The 15,239-nt window shown below is 43.4% G+C and overlaps 1 protein-coding gene across 3 annotated transcripts in view; it reads left to right on the forward strand.

Annotated features, from left to right (window-relative positions):
- The window catches only part of IPPK (inositol-pentakisphosphate 2-kinase), a 66,412-nt gene that overhangs the window by 35,671 nt on the left and 15,502 nt on the right, over positions 1-15,239 (forward strand). Inside the window, exon 12 of one of the 3 annotated variants that reach the window (XM_036420108.2) lies at positions 13,469-13,601. The exons of the other annotated variants lie outside the window; for them this stretch is intronic. Coding sequence (XP_036276001.1) covers positions 13,469-13,558 — 90 coding nt within the window. The 3' untranslated portion in view covers positions 13,559-13,601. Of the gene's footprint in view, positions 1-13,468; positions 13,602-15,239 lie in introns of those variants that run through there. 3 annotated transcript variants of the gene reach the window in all.

Raw genomic sequence — 15,239 nt, forward strand, 5'->3', positions numbered from 1 at the left:
CGATGAGAGAGAGTCATCAATCAGCTGCCTCTTGCACACCCCCTTCTGGGGATATGCCCGCAACCAAGGTACATGCCCTTGACCGGAATCGAACCTGGGACCCTTCAGTCCCCAAGCCGACGCTCTATCCATTGAGCCAAACCGGTCTCGGCAGGAGGATAGGATTTAGTTCTTCCTTGAATGTTTGGTAAAATTCCGCTGTGGAGCCATCTGGCCCCAGGCTTTTGTTTGCTGGAAGCTTTTTGATGACTGTTTCAATTTCTTCCATAGTTATTGGCCTGTTGAGATGTTTAGATTCTTCCTGATTGAGTTTTGGAAGGTTGTATTTTTCTAGGAATAAGTCCATTTCCTCCAGGTTGTCCATTTTGTTAGAATAGAGTTGTTCATAGTATTTTTAAAGAATCCTTTGTATTTCAGTGGGGTCTGATGTTATTTCTCCTCTTTCATTTCTGATTTTGTTTATTTGGGTCCTCTCTCTTTGCTTCTTGGTGAGCCTGGGTAGAAGTTCATTAATCTTGTTTATCCTTTCAAAGAATCAGCTTTTGGTTTTCTTGATATTTTTTTTTTTTTTTTTTTTTTTTTTTTTTTTTTTTTGTCTCAATGTCATTTATCTCTGCTCTGATCTTTATTTCCTTCCTTCTGCTTACACTGGGCTTTTCTTGTTGCTCTCTTTCTAACTCTTTGAGTTGTAGGGTTAGGTAATTTATTACCATTGTTTCTTGTTTTTTGAAGTAGGCTTATAGAGCTATGAACTTCCCTCTGAAGACTGCTTTCACTGTGCCCCATAGATTTTGGATTGTTGTGTTTTTATTGTCATTTGTTGCCATAATGTTTTTTATTTCTTCTTTTATCTCTCTGATAACCCAGTCATTGTTTAATAGCATGCTGTTTAGTCTCCATGTTTTTTATTTTTTTTGGATTGTTTTTATTATAGTTGAATTGCTTGTGACCCAACATATGGTCTATCTTTGAAAATGACCCATGTGCACTTTAGAAGAATGTATATTCTGTGGCTTTGGGGTGAAATGTTCTGAAGATGGCAACTAATTCCATGTGGTCTAGTGAGACATTTAGGATTGGTATTTCTTTGCTGATTTTTTGTTTAGAAGATTTGTCCAATGGTGATAGTGGGGTATTAAAGTTCCCTACTATGATTGTATTGCTGTCAATCTCTCCCTTGCTATCCTTCAGGAGTTTTTTTGTTTGTTTGTTTGTTTGTTTATTTGTTTGTTTATGTATTTGGGTGCTCCTTTATTGGGTGTGTATATGTTTACCAGAGTTATTTCTTCTTAATACTACTTCATAATACTAAAGGGATTGCTCCCTTTAGTATTATGAAGTGGCCTTCCATATCTTTTTTTTTTTTTTTTTATGTCCTTCACTTTGAGGTCTAATTTGTCAGATATAAGTAATGCTACCCAAGCTTTTTTTTATTTCTATTCTCCTGAAAAACCTTTTTTCATCCCTTCACCTGCAGTCTGTGTGTGTTCTATTTTTCTGAGGTGGGTTTCTTGTAAACAGCAGATATATGGGTCATGTTTTATTATCCATTCAGCTACCCTGTGTCTTTTGATTGGGGCATTTAATCCATTAACATTTAAAGTTATTATTCATATATACTTGTTTGTCACGATTTTTATTCTTTACCCCTGTGTTCCTTCTTTGCTTCCTATTTCTTTCTTTTCTTTCTTTCTTTTTTTTTTTCTTTTTTTTTCTTTATATCAGGCCCTGTAGTATTTCTTGCATTGCTGGTTTAGTGGTAACAAAATTTCTTAGTCCTCTTTTGTCTGTGAACCTTCTGGTTTCACCCTCAATTTTGATTGTTAGCCTTGCTGGGTACAGTATTCTTGGATTCAGACCCTTCCTTTGCATGATTTGTATATTTCATTTCATTTCCTTCTGGCCTGATGTGTTTCTGATGAGAAAAAAATTGCTAGTCTGATGGGGGATCCTTTGTAGGTAACTTTCTGTCTCTCTCTGGCTACTTTTAAGATTCTTATTTTGTCACTAGTGTTTGCCAATTTAATTATAATATGCCTTGGCATTGGTCTTTTGGGGGTTCATTTTGCTTGAGACTCTGTGAGTTTCTTGGATTTCTTTGGGTTTTTTCTTCCCTATATCAGGGAAGTTCTCTGTCGTTGTTTCTTCAAACAGGTTTTCTATTCCTTGCTGTTTCCTCTCCTTCTAGCACCTCTATTATGAGGATATTGTTTTGTTTTGTATTGTCCCAACATTCCCTTAGGCTCTCCTCCTGCTTTTTAATTTTTTTTCTAGAAGCTGCTCTACTTGGGTATTTTTTTCTACTTGTTTTCTAGCTCCCTGATGCAGTCCTCTGCTTCTTCTAGTCTACTCTTGACGCTTTCTATTGAGTTCATTATAGTAGAATGTCATTTTTCATTTCTTCTTGGTTCTTCTTCATTTTCTCTTGGTTTTTACTCATATTGTTGAATTTGTCTTCCATTCTTTTCATCCACCTTATGATCATTTCTCTGAAATTTTTCTCTGACAGGTAGCTTACCTCTGTTTCGTTTACCTTCTTTTCTGGTGATGCCTGTTTTACTTTCATATGTGGGCTGTTTCTTTGTCTTCCCATGATCTCTCTTCTCCTGGTGTCTGGTTATGTAGTTCTCTCTCTCCTGCATTGATTTAAAGGCACAAAATACAACACAACCAGGTACAATGCACAAGGCACTGAACGGAAATGTATACACAATATTAATAACCCCAGAGAAAGGTGAATTAGAGGATAGGAGAGAAAGAAGATAAAAAGGAAAAGGAGTGCAAAATGAAATTGGGAAAAGAAAAAAAAATAGGGAAAAAAGAGAGAATAAGAAAGAAGAGGGGAACAAACTCCAATAGAACAGCCACTAATCCCTACAAATGCCAGCAACAAGTACCTGGAGATGAAACAAGCTATAAACAACAAGTAATATCAAGTAAGGTGAGGGAAAACAGAAGAAAAAACAAAACAAAACAAGAAAACAAAAAGAATAAGCAAAACAGTCTCACAATCAAGCATAAAAAAATCAATATAATCAACAATCAAGCAAACAACAACAAAAGGACAGAGAGAAAAAAAATTTTTGGATAGTGAAGAAAGAGAAGAGAGAGGTGTGTATGGACTTGGAGCCGGGGATTGGAAATTAAATATATAAGTAGGGTGAAATTTTAACGGGGTAAAAAGAAGGAATAGGGAAATTCTAAAGCAGGAATAGGGTAAGAGAAACAGGACAACAAAAGGGAAAAGTGAGGAAGAGAGTGATGGCATAAAGGTAAAGTTGAGATAGAATAAAATGATGCTAAAGGAAAGATGAAAATAGAATGTAGGACACTAATCCCAAAGTAAAATAAAGAGAAAATTAAATGAAACTTAAAAAAAAAAAAAAAAAGGAAAAATAGTAATAATACTGTTTGAGAATAAAAAAATGTAATAATTAAAAAGGTAAAATAAAGTGAGGAAAAAGAAAAACATTAGTTTCTTAAGTAAAAGATGAAAAAAATGTGTAGTAGTGAAGGTCATTCACTTCCTCTATTGTTCTGTTTGGCACGCCTGTTTCCTAGTCTGGACAGTATTGAAGTTTCCTGCGTTCCACTGCGCCTCACTGTTGTAAACCAATCCTGATTTTTAAGCTTGCAGTTTATTTGTGTTTACACAAGAATCAATTTGTGATTCATCCTGGGTGGCAGTGTTTCTGCATTGACCTCCAGTCTATAGGTGCTCTCTAGATTTTTTCCCCCTTGTGGAACGTAGTACTGGTTTGGGGGAGTGGGTTGCCCCAGAGTTGGTTCTCTGATTGTTATTCCCCGCTCTGATCCCCAGGCTCCAGAAAAACAACTTTTCCTGCAGTCTCTTAGAGTGTCCCCAATTGGATGATCCTATGTATTGGGCTTAGTAATCAGAAGCAAGGATTTAAAGAAGAGAGAGAGAAAAAGAGCCAGCGTAAGTGTGTGAACTCTGGGGCTGTGCACAAGTCAGTGCAGTCTTTTCCCCTTTGGGTCTAAGCAGCCGGCACTGTTAAAACTTTTAGGCGGTCCTTTTGCGCCCAGATCAAAATGGGTTGCTTTTTATAGTTCCCTTGTGTTAGCAGCTCTGTGGAACCCCTTCCACATTCGTGGATCACACCAGCCCTACAGCCACGGATTTTTCTAGACGCAGACTTCCCCTGGACTTCCAGTTACCACCATGCCTGCGTTTCTCTCTCGTGCCAGGATCACAGACCTCACTATCCCAGGCGAAATCTCACCTTTCCATGAGGGAGTGAGGAGCTGCTCTGAGTTTGTGCCACTCGGGGACCAGTGTTCTCGGGTTCACAGCTGTTCAGAGGGGGCCATAGTTGTAGAGTCCCTGGACCTTCCAGCTCCCGATAACATCCACTTTCCCCTTCAAGATGGCGCGGTGTCCACGTCTGTGCAGGTCTCTCTGGGAGGGAACCCAGCAGCAGTGGGGGCTGCCCGGTCAGGGGAACCCCGTATGGCCGACCCGCACAGTCTCCTGGAGTCTAGCTGTCCCTCAACTCACCAACAAACACACCCTCCCTGTTCTCTCACTCACACACTGTCTTGCAGTCTCCTTCCCATTGGCAGCCATCTTCAGGGGTTTTTTTTTTAGGAATCGGGGATTTTAAAAAAGCATGGCTAAGAGTTTCTCAGATGGACTGGCCTGGGGAGGATTTGTCCAGTCTACCCCTGGGCCCAGCTGTCTGCGCACCCCATGCCAGGGCCACCTCTCTGCGTTTCCGTCTGAGAAGCTGGGGGACTGGCTGGCACCAGCCACCCTCTTGTGGCCCCCTGGGTCCAGACTGGGGGCGGTTGGGAGGCTTTCTGCCTCCGGAACTGAGGCCCTGGGGGGCGTGGGAGAAGCTGTTAGGGAAGAGGCCTGGTCCTGTTCTTTCTGGTTCTGTCAAACAGGGAATTCAGAACCTCCATGGAACTGGTTAGAAAAAGTTACATCTTTTACTGCGTTAGCATCTCCTTCCAGTGAACATGGCAGTGACATCATGGGGTGGACAGGATCCCGACTGCACCGAGAAATCAGACCTTTCATGTCACACTGCAGGCGCTGCCGGAGCTTCCCGGAGGCTGTGCAGTGCTGTGTAACACATTTGTTTCAAAAATTGTCTGATGGGGTCACTCTGTCCTCTATTTCCTGCATTGAAAGATGTTATTCTGAGAGGGATCCACGGGCTGTCAGGTGGTGCAGGTGCTGAGCCGGGAGGTGACAGAGGCACGAGCACAGCGCTGGCCTCCTGGCGCCGGGACAGCCTGTCTGGTGCCCGTGCTGGGTGTGCGGTTCCCGCCCGAGGCCTCGCTGCTGTCCGGCCGGGGGCCCTGCGAAGGCGGCCCTGTCCAGGAGAGACAGTGGCCTCTGCCTCGGCATCAAGTGACGGCACTGCCCTGCTCCTTGGTTGTGGGATAAATAACAGCTTTCTTCTTCTTTAAGAGGAAACGACTTCACCTCCATTTTCATACATTCCTATAATTTCAGAATGCCTGCTAAGTAAGCATAGGCCACTTTTCAGTCTTCTGACCTTATGTAAGCATAATCTTCCACAGTGATGAGAATGGCTAAAGTGAGCGCATTACGGGGGACACAGAGCCACACCGAAGCAAGGTCACTCACACACCAGGCCCTCGGGGAAGCACTATTGCAGCTTCATACAAACCACATGTGCAGGCAGCCTGTGGCCCCGCTGGGCACTGCTCTGAGGAGAGACTCATGCACGCCAGAGTCCGGGCTAGACTCCGGACTCAGCCCAGTGCCAGCAGCTCACCTACAACAGGCTGTGTGAGCGTGAAAAGGAATGAGCCTGACACACTCAGTGCCTGGGGAACCCCGGGAATCTGCTGACTGACAAAAGCCAACCACAGCCGGGCACTCACTGTGATTCTGTTTAGGCGACTTTAAAAATATATACATGTTTTTATTGATTTCCAAGAGAGGAAGGGAGAGGTAGAGAGAGAAAGAAGCATCAATGATGAGAGAGAATCATCTGCCAGCTGCCTCCAACCTGGATGGAGCCTGCAACCCGGGCATGTGCAGGCTGGGAATCAAACCATGACCTCCTGGTTCCTGGATTGACTCGTAACCGCTGAGCATAGGTGACATGTTTGCAATGACAAAGATGCGCCATTGCCGTGGGTTGGGGAGGAGAGAGGAGGGAGTGGGTGTGAGTACAAAAGGCCTATCGAGGGATCCTTGCAGGGCGGGACTGCTCTCTAACTTGACTGAGTTGGTGGATGCACGAACCTGCATGTTTGATCACACGTGCACACACATGCATGTGGTGTGCAGAACTCTGCAGCTGGGAAGGAGATGGAGCAGAGTTTAGGGTCCCTCTCCTGGCTGTGAGACTGTGTCCAGTCATTTCTGCAAACGGCACCACGGGGCTGGGTAAGGCACTCAGGATTTCTGCCTTGTTTCTCATGGCCCGGGGTCGGCAAACTGCGGCTTGCGAGCCACATGCGGCTGTCTCTTGAGTGTGGCTCTTCCACAAAATACCACGGCCTGGGCGAGTCTATTTTGAAGAAGTGGCATTAGAAGAAGTTCAAGTTTAAAAAATATGGCTCTTAAAAAAAATTTCAATTGTACTATTGGGATTTGGCTCTGTTGGCTAATGAGTTTGCTAACCACGGCTGTAGACAAACTAATGAAAAGATGAAGCAGGGAGCACATTGTATAACATGTGGCATATTCCTGCCCAAGCAGTCGATATCCGTGGCTACCAATGTGTCGGTGTCTTTTCAGAGCTTCACACACATGCACACATACACGCTCCCACCATTTGGGGAGTGCCCACTTTTCACTTTTTGGGGATTGCTGCTTGCTAGCTTGAGTTGAATGACACCCGGCTCAGAGCTCTCTGCTGCTGGTCTGAGGGAGCTGGGGTCTGGAGGCTGAATCAGGAGACAGCTGGGGAGCAGGTGGAGAAAGTCCATTGGCCAGAGATGTTGAAGTTCTTTCTTGACAGCCGTTTCCCAAATGCACCTCTGATGCAGTGAGAGAGGAGACACGGTCTGTGTTGCTGGGCTCAGGAACAGCCCAGATGTGTAGCATTGTGTAGCAGGAGTCGGCAGTTTTCTACAGAGGCCGGCTGGGAAGTGCTTTAGACTTTGTAGGCCATCTGGACGCTGCGTGGTCACTGAGGAGGAGCCGGAGACAAACATAAGCAAGCAGGTGTCCCAGCAAAGCTTGCCTTACCAGACAGCCGGCAGGCGGGATTTGGCGCCCCGCCCATAGGGTGCTGCTCATCTTTGTTCACTTTTGCTTTTAGTTTTTATATTCCTTTTTTTTTTTTTTATAAGTTTGGAAGTTACGCATGTTTTTAATTATTTTAGTGATTACTTATTCAGTTTGACCATGGATATCTAAAGTCTAGAGTTAATTAATTATTTAACCAACCCCAAACCGCGGCTACACAGGCAAGGGGAGGAACTGGGATACTTTAATTCCATGATCTCTCCCAACATCCATGCAGTTATTGTCTGCGATTCTATTTGTCTTATTCTTTTTCAAGATCACAATTTATCGGCTTGTTTTACACAGATATTTGTTTAGACCTGTCACATGTCTGCCCGTATCTTATCCAGCATTCTTGCATCTCAGATCTTTCTTCTTTTTCCTTTTTTTCTATAGCAGCTTTGTTGAGATATAACTTACATACCATACAGTTTACCTGCTTAAAGTGTACAATTCAGTAGTATTTACTAGATTCACAAATGCAACCATCACCATAATCAGTTTTAGAACATTTCTTCAACTCCAAAACAAATTCCTTCCCTTTAAGCTACCATCCCGTCTCTCCATCCCTCCCACCCCTAGCCCTAAGCAAGCACTGCTGCTGCTTCTCCGCCTGTTCTAGATAGTGCATATAAAGGTGTCATTCAGTTTGTCCTTTATGCCAGGCTCCTTTCTCTTAGCTTAATGTTTTCAAGGTTCCTCTATACCAGTGGTCGGCAAACTGCGGCTCACGAGCTACACGCGGCTCTTTGGCCCCTTGAGTGTGGCTCTTCCACAAAATGCCACGTGCGGGCGTGCATATACAGTGAGATTGAAACTTCGTGGCCCATGCGCAGAAGTCTGTTTTTGGCTCTCAAAATAAAGTTCAATCGTTGTACTGTTGATATTTGACTCTGTTGACTAATGAGTTTGCCAACCATTGCTTTGTGGTTGAGTAACATTCTATTTTATAAGATATACAAAACAAATTTTGTTTATTCATTCATCAGTTGGTGGAATTGGGTTGTTTACACTTTTTGGCTACTGTGAACAATGCTGCTATAAATAACTGTGTACACATTTTTGTGTGAACATATGTTTTTACTTTTCTTGGATATATGCATAGGAGTGGAATTGGTGGGTCAAATGGTAACTTGCTCTCTCACCAGCAGTGTAGGACAGTTCCAATTTGTCCATATCTTTGACAACACTCGTTATCTGTCCTTCTGATTTTAACCATCCTTTTGGGGGTGAAGTGGTCTCTCATTGTGGTTTTGATTTTTCATTTCCCTGAAGACTAAGAGCATTTTTAAAATGTATGTCTTCTTTGGAGAAATCTTTTCAGGTCTTTTGCCTACTTTTAAAATTATATTATTTCTCTTGTTGAGTCATGAAAATTTTGTATTTTGTGGATAGGAGGCCCTTATCAGATATATGATCTGCAGATATTTTCTTCCATCCTGTCAGGTTTTTTTCCACTTTTTTGATAATGTCTTTTGATGCAAAAATAATTTTAATTTTGATGAAGTCCAATTTATCTATTTCATCTTATTTTTGTTCATGTTTTTGGCTGTCATATCTAGGAATCTATTGCAAAGTCTAAGGTACTGAATATGTTCCCCTCTTTTTCTAATAGTTTTAGCTCTTACATTTGGTTCTTTGATTCATTTTAATTTTGTATAATATATGAGTTAAGGTAGAGATCCAGTATCATCCTTTGCATATGGATATCCAGTTGTCCCTGTATTATTTGTTGAAGAGATTATTTTTCCCCATTGGTCTTAGCTCCATTGTGTTCCATTGCTCCATGTCTATATTTATATCCATACCTTGTCTTGATTTACTGTTGAAGTCTTCCAATTTTTTAACCTGACGTGCCTTTTCATTTATTTAGATCTTTTTCTTTCTTTCAACAATCTTTTACAGTTTTCAGAGCATACATTTTGTATTTTAAGTTTATTCCTGTTGTTTTTGTCTTTCTGATTCTGTTGTAAATGGAGTTTTTTCCCTAAAATCTATTTTCATATTGATCATTGAAAATATATAGAAATACGATTTGTTTTTGTATATTGATCTTGTTACTTGCAACCTTGCTGAATTTATTAGTGGCCTCTTTGGGATTCTTTCTATATAAGATAATCTGTGAATAGAGATAGTTTTATTTCTTCTTTCCAGTTCATATGCCTTTTATGTCTTTTTCTTGCATAAGTGCCTGGCTACAACCTTTTGTACAGTTTGAATGGAATTGGCAGGAACAGATGTCCCTGATTTGTTCCTGGCCTTACTGGGACAGAGTTCAGTCTTTGTCATTATGTATGGTGTTAGCAGTGGGGTTTCACAGATATCCTTTGTCAGAGTAAAGGCTCCCTTCTCCTCCTCATTTGTTGGGTGTATTCATTATGAATGGATAATGGATTTTGTCAAATGTCTTTTCTGCATCAGTTCAGATTATGTATTTTTTGTTGTTCTTTTTTATTCTATAGATATGGTATATTACATTAAGTTGTTTTTGGGTATAACAGCCAACTTTGCATTCCTTGGATTTATATACACTTGGTCATGTATATAATCTTCTTTTATGTTGCTAGATGCAATTTGCTATTTCATTGAGAATTTTTGTGTCTGTATTTATAAGAGATATTGTTTTGTAGCTTTTATTTTTTTATTTATTTTTTAAATATATTTTATTGATTTTGTACAGAGAGGAAGGGAGAGAGACAGAGAGCTAGAATCATCGATGAGAGAGAGTCATCAATCAGCGCTGCTTCTTGCACACACACCCCCCACTGGGGATATGCCCGCAACCAAGGTACATGCCCTTGACCGGAATCGAACCCAGGACCCTCCAGTCCCCAAGCCAACGCTCTATCCACTGAGCCAAACCGGTCTCAGCTGTAGCTTTTATTTTTTTATGTCTTTTTTGTCCTTAGCATTAGGTAATACTTGCCTTATCACATGAGTTGGGAAGTATCCAGCCACTTATTTTTGAAAGGGTTTTGAGAAGGAGTGATGTTAATTCTTCTTTAAATATTTGATGGAATTCATTAAAGCCATCTGACTGTGGCCTGTTCTTTATAGGTAGTTATTGTAGTTCTTTAGTTATTGTAGTTCTAATTATATTATCTATTTCTTCTTGAGTCAGTTTTGGTAATTTGTGTCTTTAGGAATTCACCTGTTTCATCTAAGTTCTCTAATTAATTGACCTACAATTGTTTCTAGTTCTTTTCTTCTTAGAGTATATACAGAGTGGCCAGCCAGATTATTATTATCTCTGAACGCATAATAATCTGACCACTCAGTGTGTTAAAAAAAAAAAAAAAATATATATATATATATATATATATATATATACACACACACACACACACACACACACACACACACATATATATATTTTTTAGGCTCAGTGCATGAATTCATGCATGGGTGGGGTCCGGCCAGCCTGGCCAGGGGTAGGGGACATGGACAGTTGTTTGGCCTGCCTGCTGGTCGAACTCGTAGATGAGGGGACAATTTGCATATTAGCCTTTTATTATATAGGATATACACTAAGTGGACAGATTATTATGCGTTCAGAGATCATAATAATCTAGCCACTCAGTGTATATCCTTTAAGTTAAATCAGTGCAAGTTCTTGATAAGTTCTCTGTTTATCTGGATATGTTTATAATTTGTCCACAGATGTAAAAGGTAGTTTTTTCCCAGGGGCAAAGAAGGGTTGATTGTATTCTGGCATGTAACCATCTCATGCTATACCTTCTGACTGCCTATTGCTTCTGAGATGTCCTCTCAGTCTGGCTGTCCTTTCTCAGGAGGCACGTTTTCTCCATGGCTGCTTTAAGGCCTCTTGCTCTTGTTCCTGACATTTCAGTGCAGTGTGATCAGGTGTGGAATGCTTTTTATATGGACAGCTACATGCATGTTGTGTTTCCTCTATGTTTTTCTCTTTAGTGTGGGCATATAAATGCCATTTATTTGGGTGTTGTCTTAATTTGTTGCTGTTAAAGATAAAGTTGGCATTTACATTTTTGTACTTTAATAACCTCATGTAAGATAGATTCTTAGAAATAAAATTTCTGGATTTAGTTTTCTTGTATGTATTTATTTTTAATCCTCACCTAAGGATATGTTTTTATTGATTTGAGAGAAAGAGAGAGAGAGATCTCAAAGTGAGAGAGAGCATTGATTGGTTGCCTCCCGTATGCTTCCCTATCAGGAATTGAACCTGTACCCTTTTGGCATACAGTCCGAGGCTGCGATCAGCTGAGGTGCAGGCCAAGGTTAGGCTTACTTTGGATAGATTCTGTCATATTGTATTCCCTCTGAGCTTCAGTGTTAGGGCAGCAGCTTGAAAAGCACCAGGGACATACTAGGAGGAACTGAAGTGTCTGGCTTCAGGGCCAGGGCTGGAGAGCAGCTTTCTCCACCAGCCCCCCACCCCACCCCCCCCGTCGCCTCCGTCCCCCAGGACAGAACTGCAGGCAGAGGCCACTGCTCCTTTGCTGAGCCCTCCCCCCATCCCCCCAGCCGGCAGACACCATACTTTAGTCTCTATCACCCTGGTCACACTGTTCCCCCTGCCCTGGGGACTCCTTGTGACAGCCCCCACCCAACCTGCAGGCCCACACGAGCTGCTTCCCTCGGCTTTTCCGTACAAACAGCCTGATCTCTGCTTCAGTGCGGAATTCCCTAAAATCTATAAAAGGTTCACAAACCCCAAACAGAGAGTATCTGGCCTCAATTTGCCCCATCCCTCTTGCCCCATACTTCAAGCCTGGCCCTAGTAGCAGCCGGCCTCTGTTCATATCTTAGTCTCTCCCAGGTGCCTCTGAGCACAGAACAAGTGGCAACCACCTGCAGATCACTTTGTAGGTCATGCCAGGTGGTGCAGGCGAGGCCCAGCTCATCTTGGCCACACCAGAGTGTCTCCCAAGAGGCCTCAGACCCAACACACTCGGTGGACAGTGTCAGACCACACCAGAGCACCACACAACCATGTCCACAAATGACACACCAAAGGGCAGACTTGGTAGTCATGGCCAGTCCTCACAGTCAGTCAGTCAGCCTGAAGGTCAGTCCATCCTGTTGATGTCCTAACAGCAGTCAGGGTTCAACTGCGACAGGAGGGTATGCACAACCCACACAAGGGACACCTGGAGTACCTGGCTAGGTGACTGTGGAGACCCTGGGTCCCACAGAATACCTGCCATACAATGCTACTCCGCCATCTGCTTCACATGTAGACAAACAGAGGCAGCCAGATTGAGGAGGCAAAGAGATTCCAAATGAAAGAAAGGACAAATCTCGAGTCTGATAATTGGGTGGGGTGAGGTCACATGGGCTTACCAGGGCGGTGAACACTGTGAGCGAGGATGATGAAGACTCAGGTATGACTGCCAGTCAGCTCTTTGTGTCTGGAAGAAAACCGTCCCCCCAGCCCCCCAGTTCCTTCCCTGACGCCGGACAATGTGGTGGCCCCTGTATGGCCCTGCTGCCCCCGCACCGGGGCTCAGAGGGAATGAGTCTGAGTAAGTCTGTGCCGGCCCTTTAAGAGGAGCTGCCTGGGTCTCCAGCAGCCTCCATGTCACTCAGCCAGAAGCCCTGCTGGTTTTTACAGCCCGAGTCACAGGGATCAATCTTCCCAGCGCTGGAACCCTGGGCTGAGGGGTCTGGTAAGGAGCTGGGACACCCTGTTCCTCAGGGGGACCTCCACAGCCAAGATACCCCTCCCTATTTTATCGGCCACACTTGGGTGTGGGACCAGCTCATTCTGCAGTGTCTCTGTCACTCCTACTTGTCTTGAAATGGCCGCTCCTTTAAGTCCCTAATTGTAGGACTGCCATTCAGCCAGTTTTCAGGGGGTTCTGGATGATGGTGATATTGTGGTTTGCTTGCAGTTTGGATGTGGTTGTTGGAGGAGGTGAGGTCTGCATTGGCCTATGCTGCCATTTTGGTTCCTCCTCTGGAGTCTGGCTTGCCGTCTTTCCACAATTTTGGAACATTTTTGGCTTCATCTCTTTCAAGTTTTGTTTCTACCATTCCTGCATCCCAATTAGTTGTACATTAAACAGATTCTCTTTACTTTCTTTCTCAGGCACTTTCCTTAAGATTTCCATTCCATGCTCCATGTGGATACAAGTGCACATACATCTGTGCACACACCACTTCCTAGTTAGAAGTCTCATTGGTTTTCTCTAGTTTGCTTTTAGAATTGCCTGTTAAAGTCTTAATACTGATTTCTATAGTTTTTAGTTCTGGAATTTCCAAATGGTCATGTTTACAGGCTCCAGGGCTCCTTTGAAGTTCTCCCTGTGCAGAGGCGTGTGTCTCTCGGGCCTCTAGAAGCCAGAGTCCATGTGCGTCTATTTCTGCTATTGTGTGTGTTCATTCATGTTGTCTTGTCTTGTGTTTGAATATTTTTGTTTGTGTAAGAAATTCTATTTGTGCAATTATTTTAGAAATAATTTGAAGCTGAGGATGGCATCTTCTTTCAGAGAGGATGTCAGGTTGCTTCCAGGGGCCTAGGAAGCACCAGCCAGTGGGGCATCTCAGTCCAGTTCTGGTGACTGATCTCTGTGAAGCACAATGTGTGCGGATCATAAGAATTCTCATGTTTTCTGTTCTAAGGTGTGTGGCCAGTCATGAGACTTCTTTAAAAAAAAAAAAAAAAATTATCTTGTAAGAACATGTAATAAATAACTTCACAATGCAATGGGTATTTAATTTTAAAGCGTGCCCTTAACATTTACGTAAAATGTTTTTTGTACTTGTTTAATAGAAACTTATCTGACCACTGGGTAAAGCTAGCAATAAAACTACTGGTCCGCAATGTGTTATAAGATGGAGCATTTTGAAGATGGCTACCAGCAAGAAAGTAGGGAGGGAGAGTGTGTGAGAGAATGAGTGAGTGATAGAGGAGTGTGTATATGTGAGTGGGTGTGTGTGTGAGAGTGAAATAGGGACAGTTAGATCCCACAGATCTACCAAGGGACTGCCAAATCAGGCAGTCTTAGACCCCTCAGATGCAAAATGGGACCGTACAACCACTAGGGACAAAGACCTGTGACCACAGCTGCAGACCCACAGACACCAAGAATCCAGACATCCCAGCTGCAGATTTTTGTGAGGACAGAGCCCACCCTCTTCTTAAGCTCACTGCAGCTCCATAGAAACTGCTAGACCCGCCCGTCACACAGGTCTGCAGTTCTGTTACCGGAATTTGAGCTTGGGCGTGCACATGGCACTGGGAATCTGTCCCCTGTAGTGCACAATTGTGTGACCAGGCCCCACGCCCATGCAGGGCTACAGTGCCACCCAACAGTGATTCTGGGCAAGCGCATAGGGAAGTCTGTTCTCTGCAACATAAGAGTGGACCTCCTGCCAACACAGGGCGACTGTGCAACCTGGTCCCCCAAGCAGAACAGGGACACTGATTCTCCACGCAAGAGGCAGAACTGTAACCTGAGCACCAGTGACTTGACTATCTTTCTCATGGCGTTCCTGGATTCCCTGTTTCCCAGTACATGTGCACCAGGAGCCAGTGACTCCCATTCTCCTTGCATGCACACACAGGGACCATGATTCTCGGCGTGAGGCTGCACAAGCAACAGAGACTCTGATATTCAGTTCACTGAATAGACATGGGGACTTTAGCACGTGCTAGGGGACTGATTTTTGGCACATGCCAGTGGGGTCTCTTTATCAGTGCAGGGCAGGCAGGGTCCCTGACTCTTGGTACATGCAAGAGGCTGCACTGAGTGCCGGTGACTTGGATCCTGGGCGAACATGGCTCCCACCAACCCATGGTAGCCACACATCTTGGTGTCAAAGCTCTTCAGTGACACTCAGTTGGTGCAAAGCTCCCACTGCATACAGCCCAGGCCCCAGCAACTTGGCATTTCAGCCTTCTGGTGATAGTTACAATAGGAAAACAACAAAACAATGCCCAGAGGAAAGAAAAAGAGGAATCGCCAAGAAAGGAAATAAGTGAAACGGAAGCATGCAACATGACAGAAAAATAATT

This window comes from Pipistrellus kuhlii, unplaced genomic scaffold (genome assembly GCF_014108245.1).
Source record: "Pipistrellus kuhlii isolate mPipKuh1 unplaced genomic scaffold, mPipKuh1.p scaffold_m20_p_62, whole genome shotgun sequence".
Taxonomy (NCBI): Eukaryota; Metazoa; Chordata; class Mammalia; order Chiroptera; family Vespertilionidae; genus Pipistrellus; species Pipistrellus kuhlii.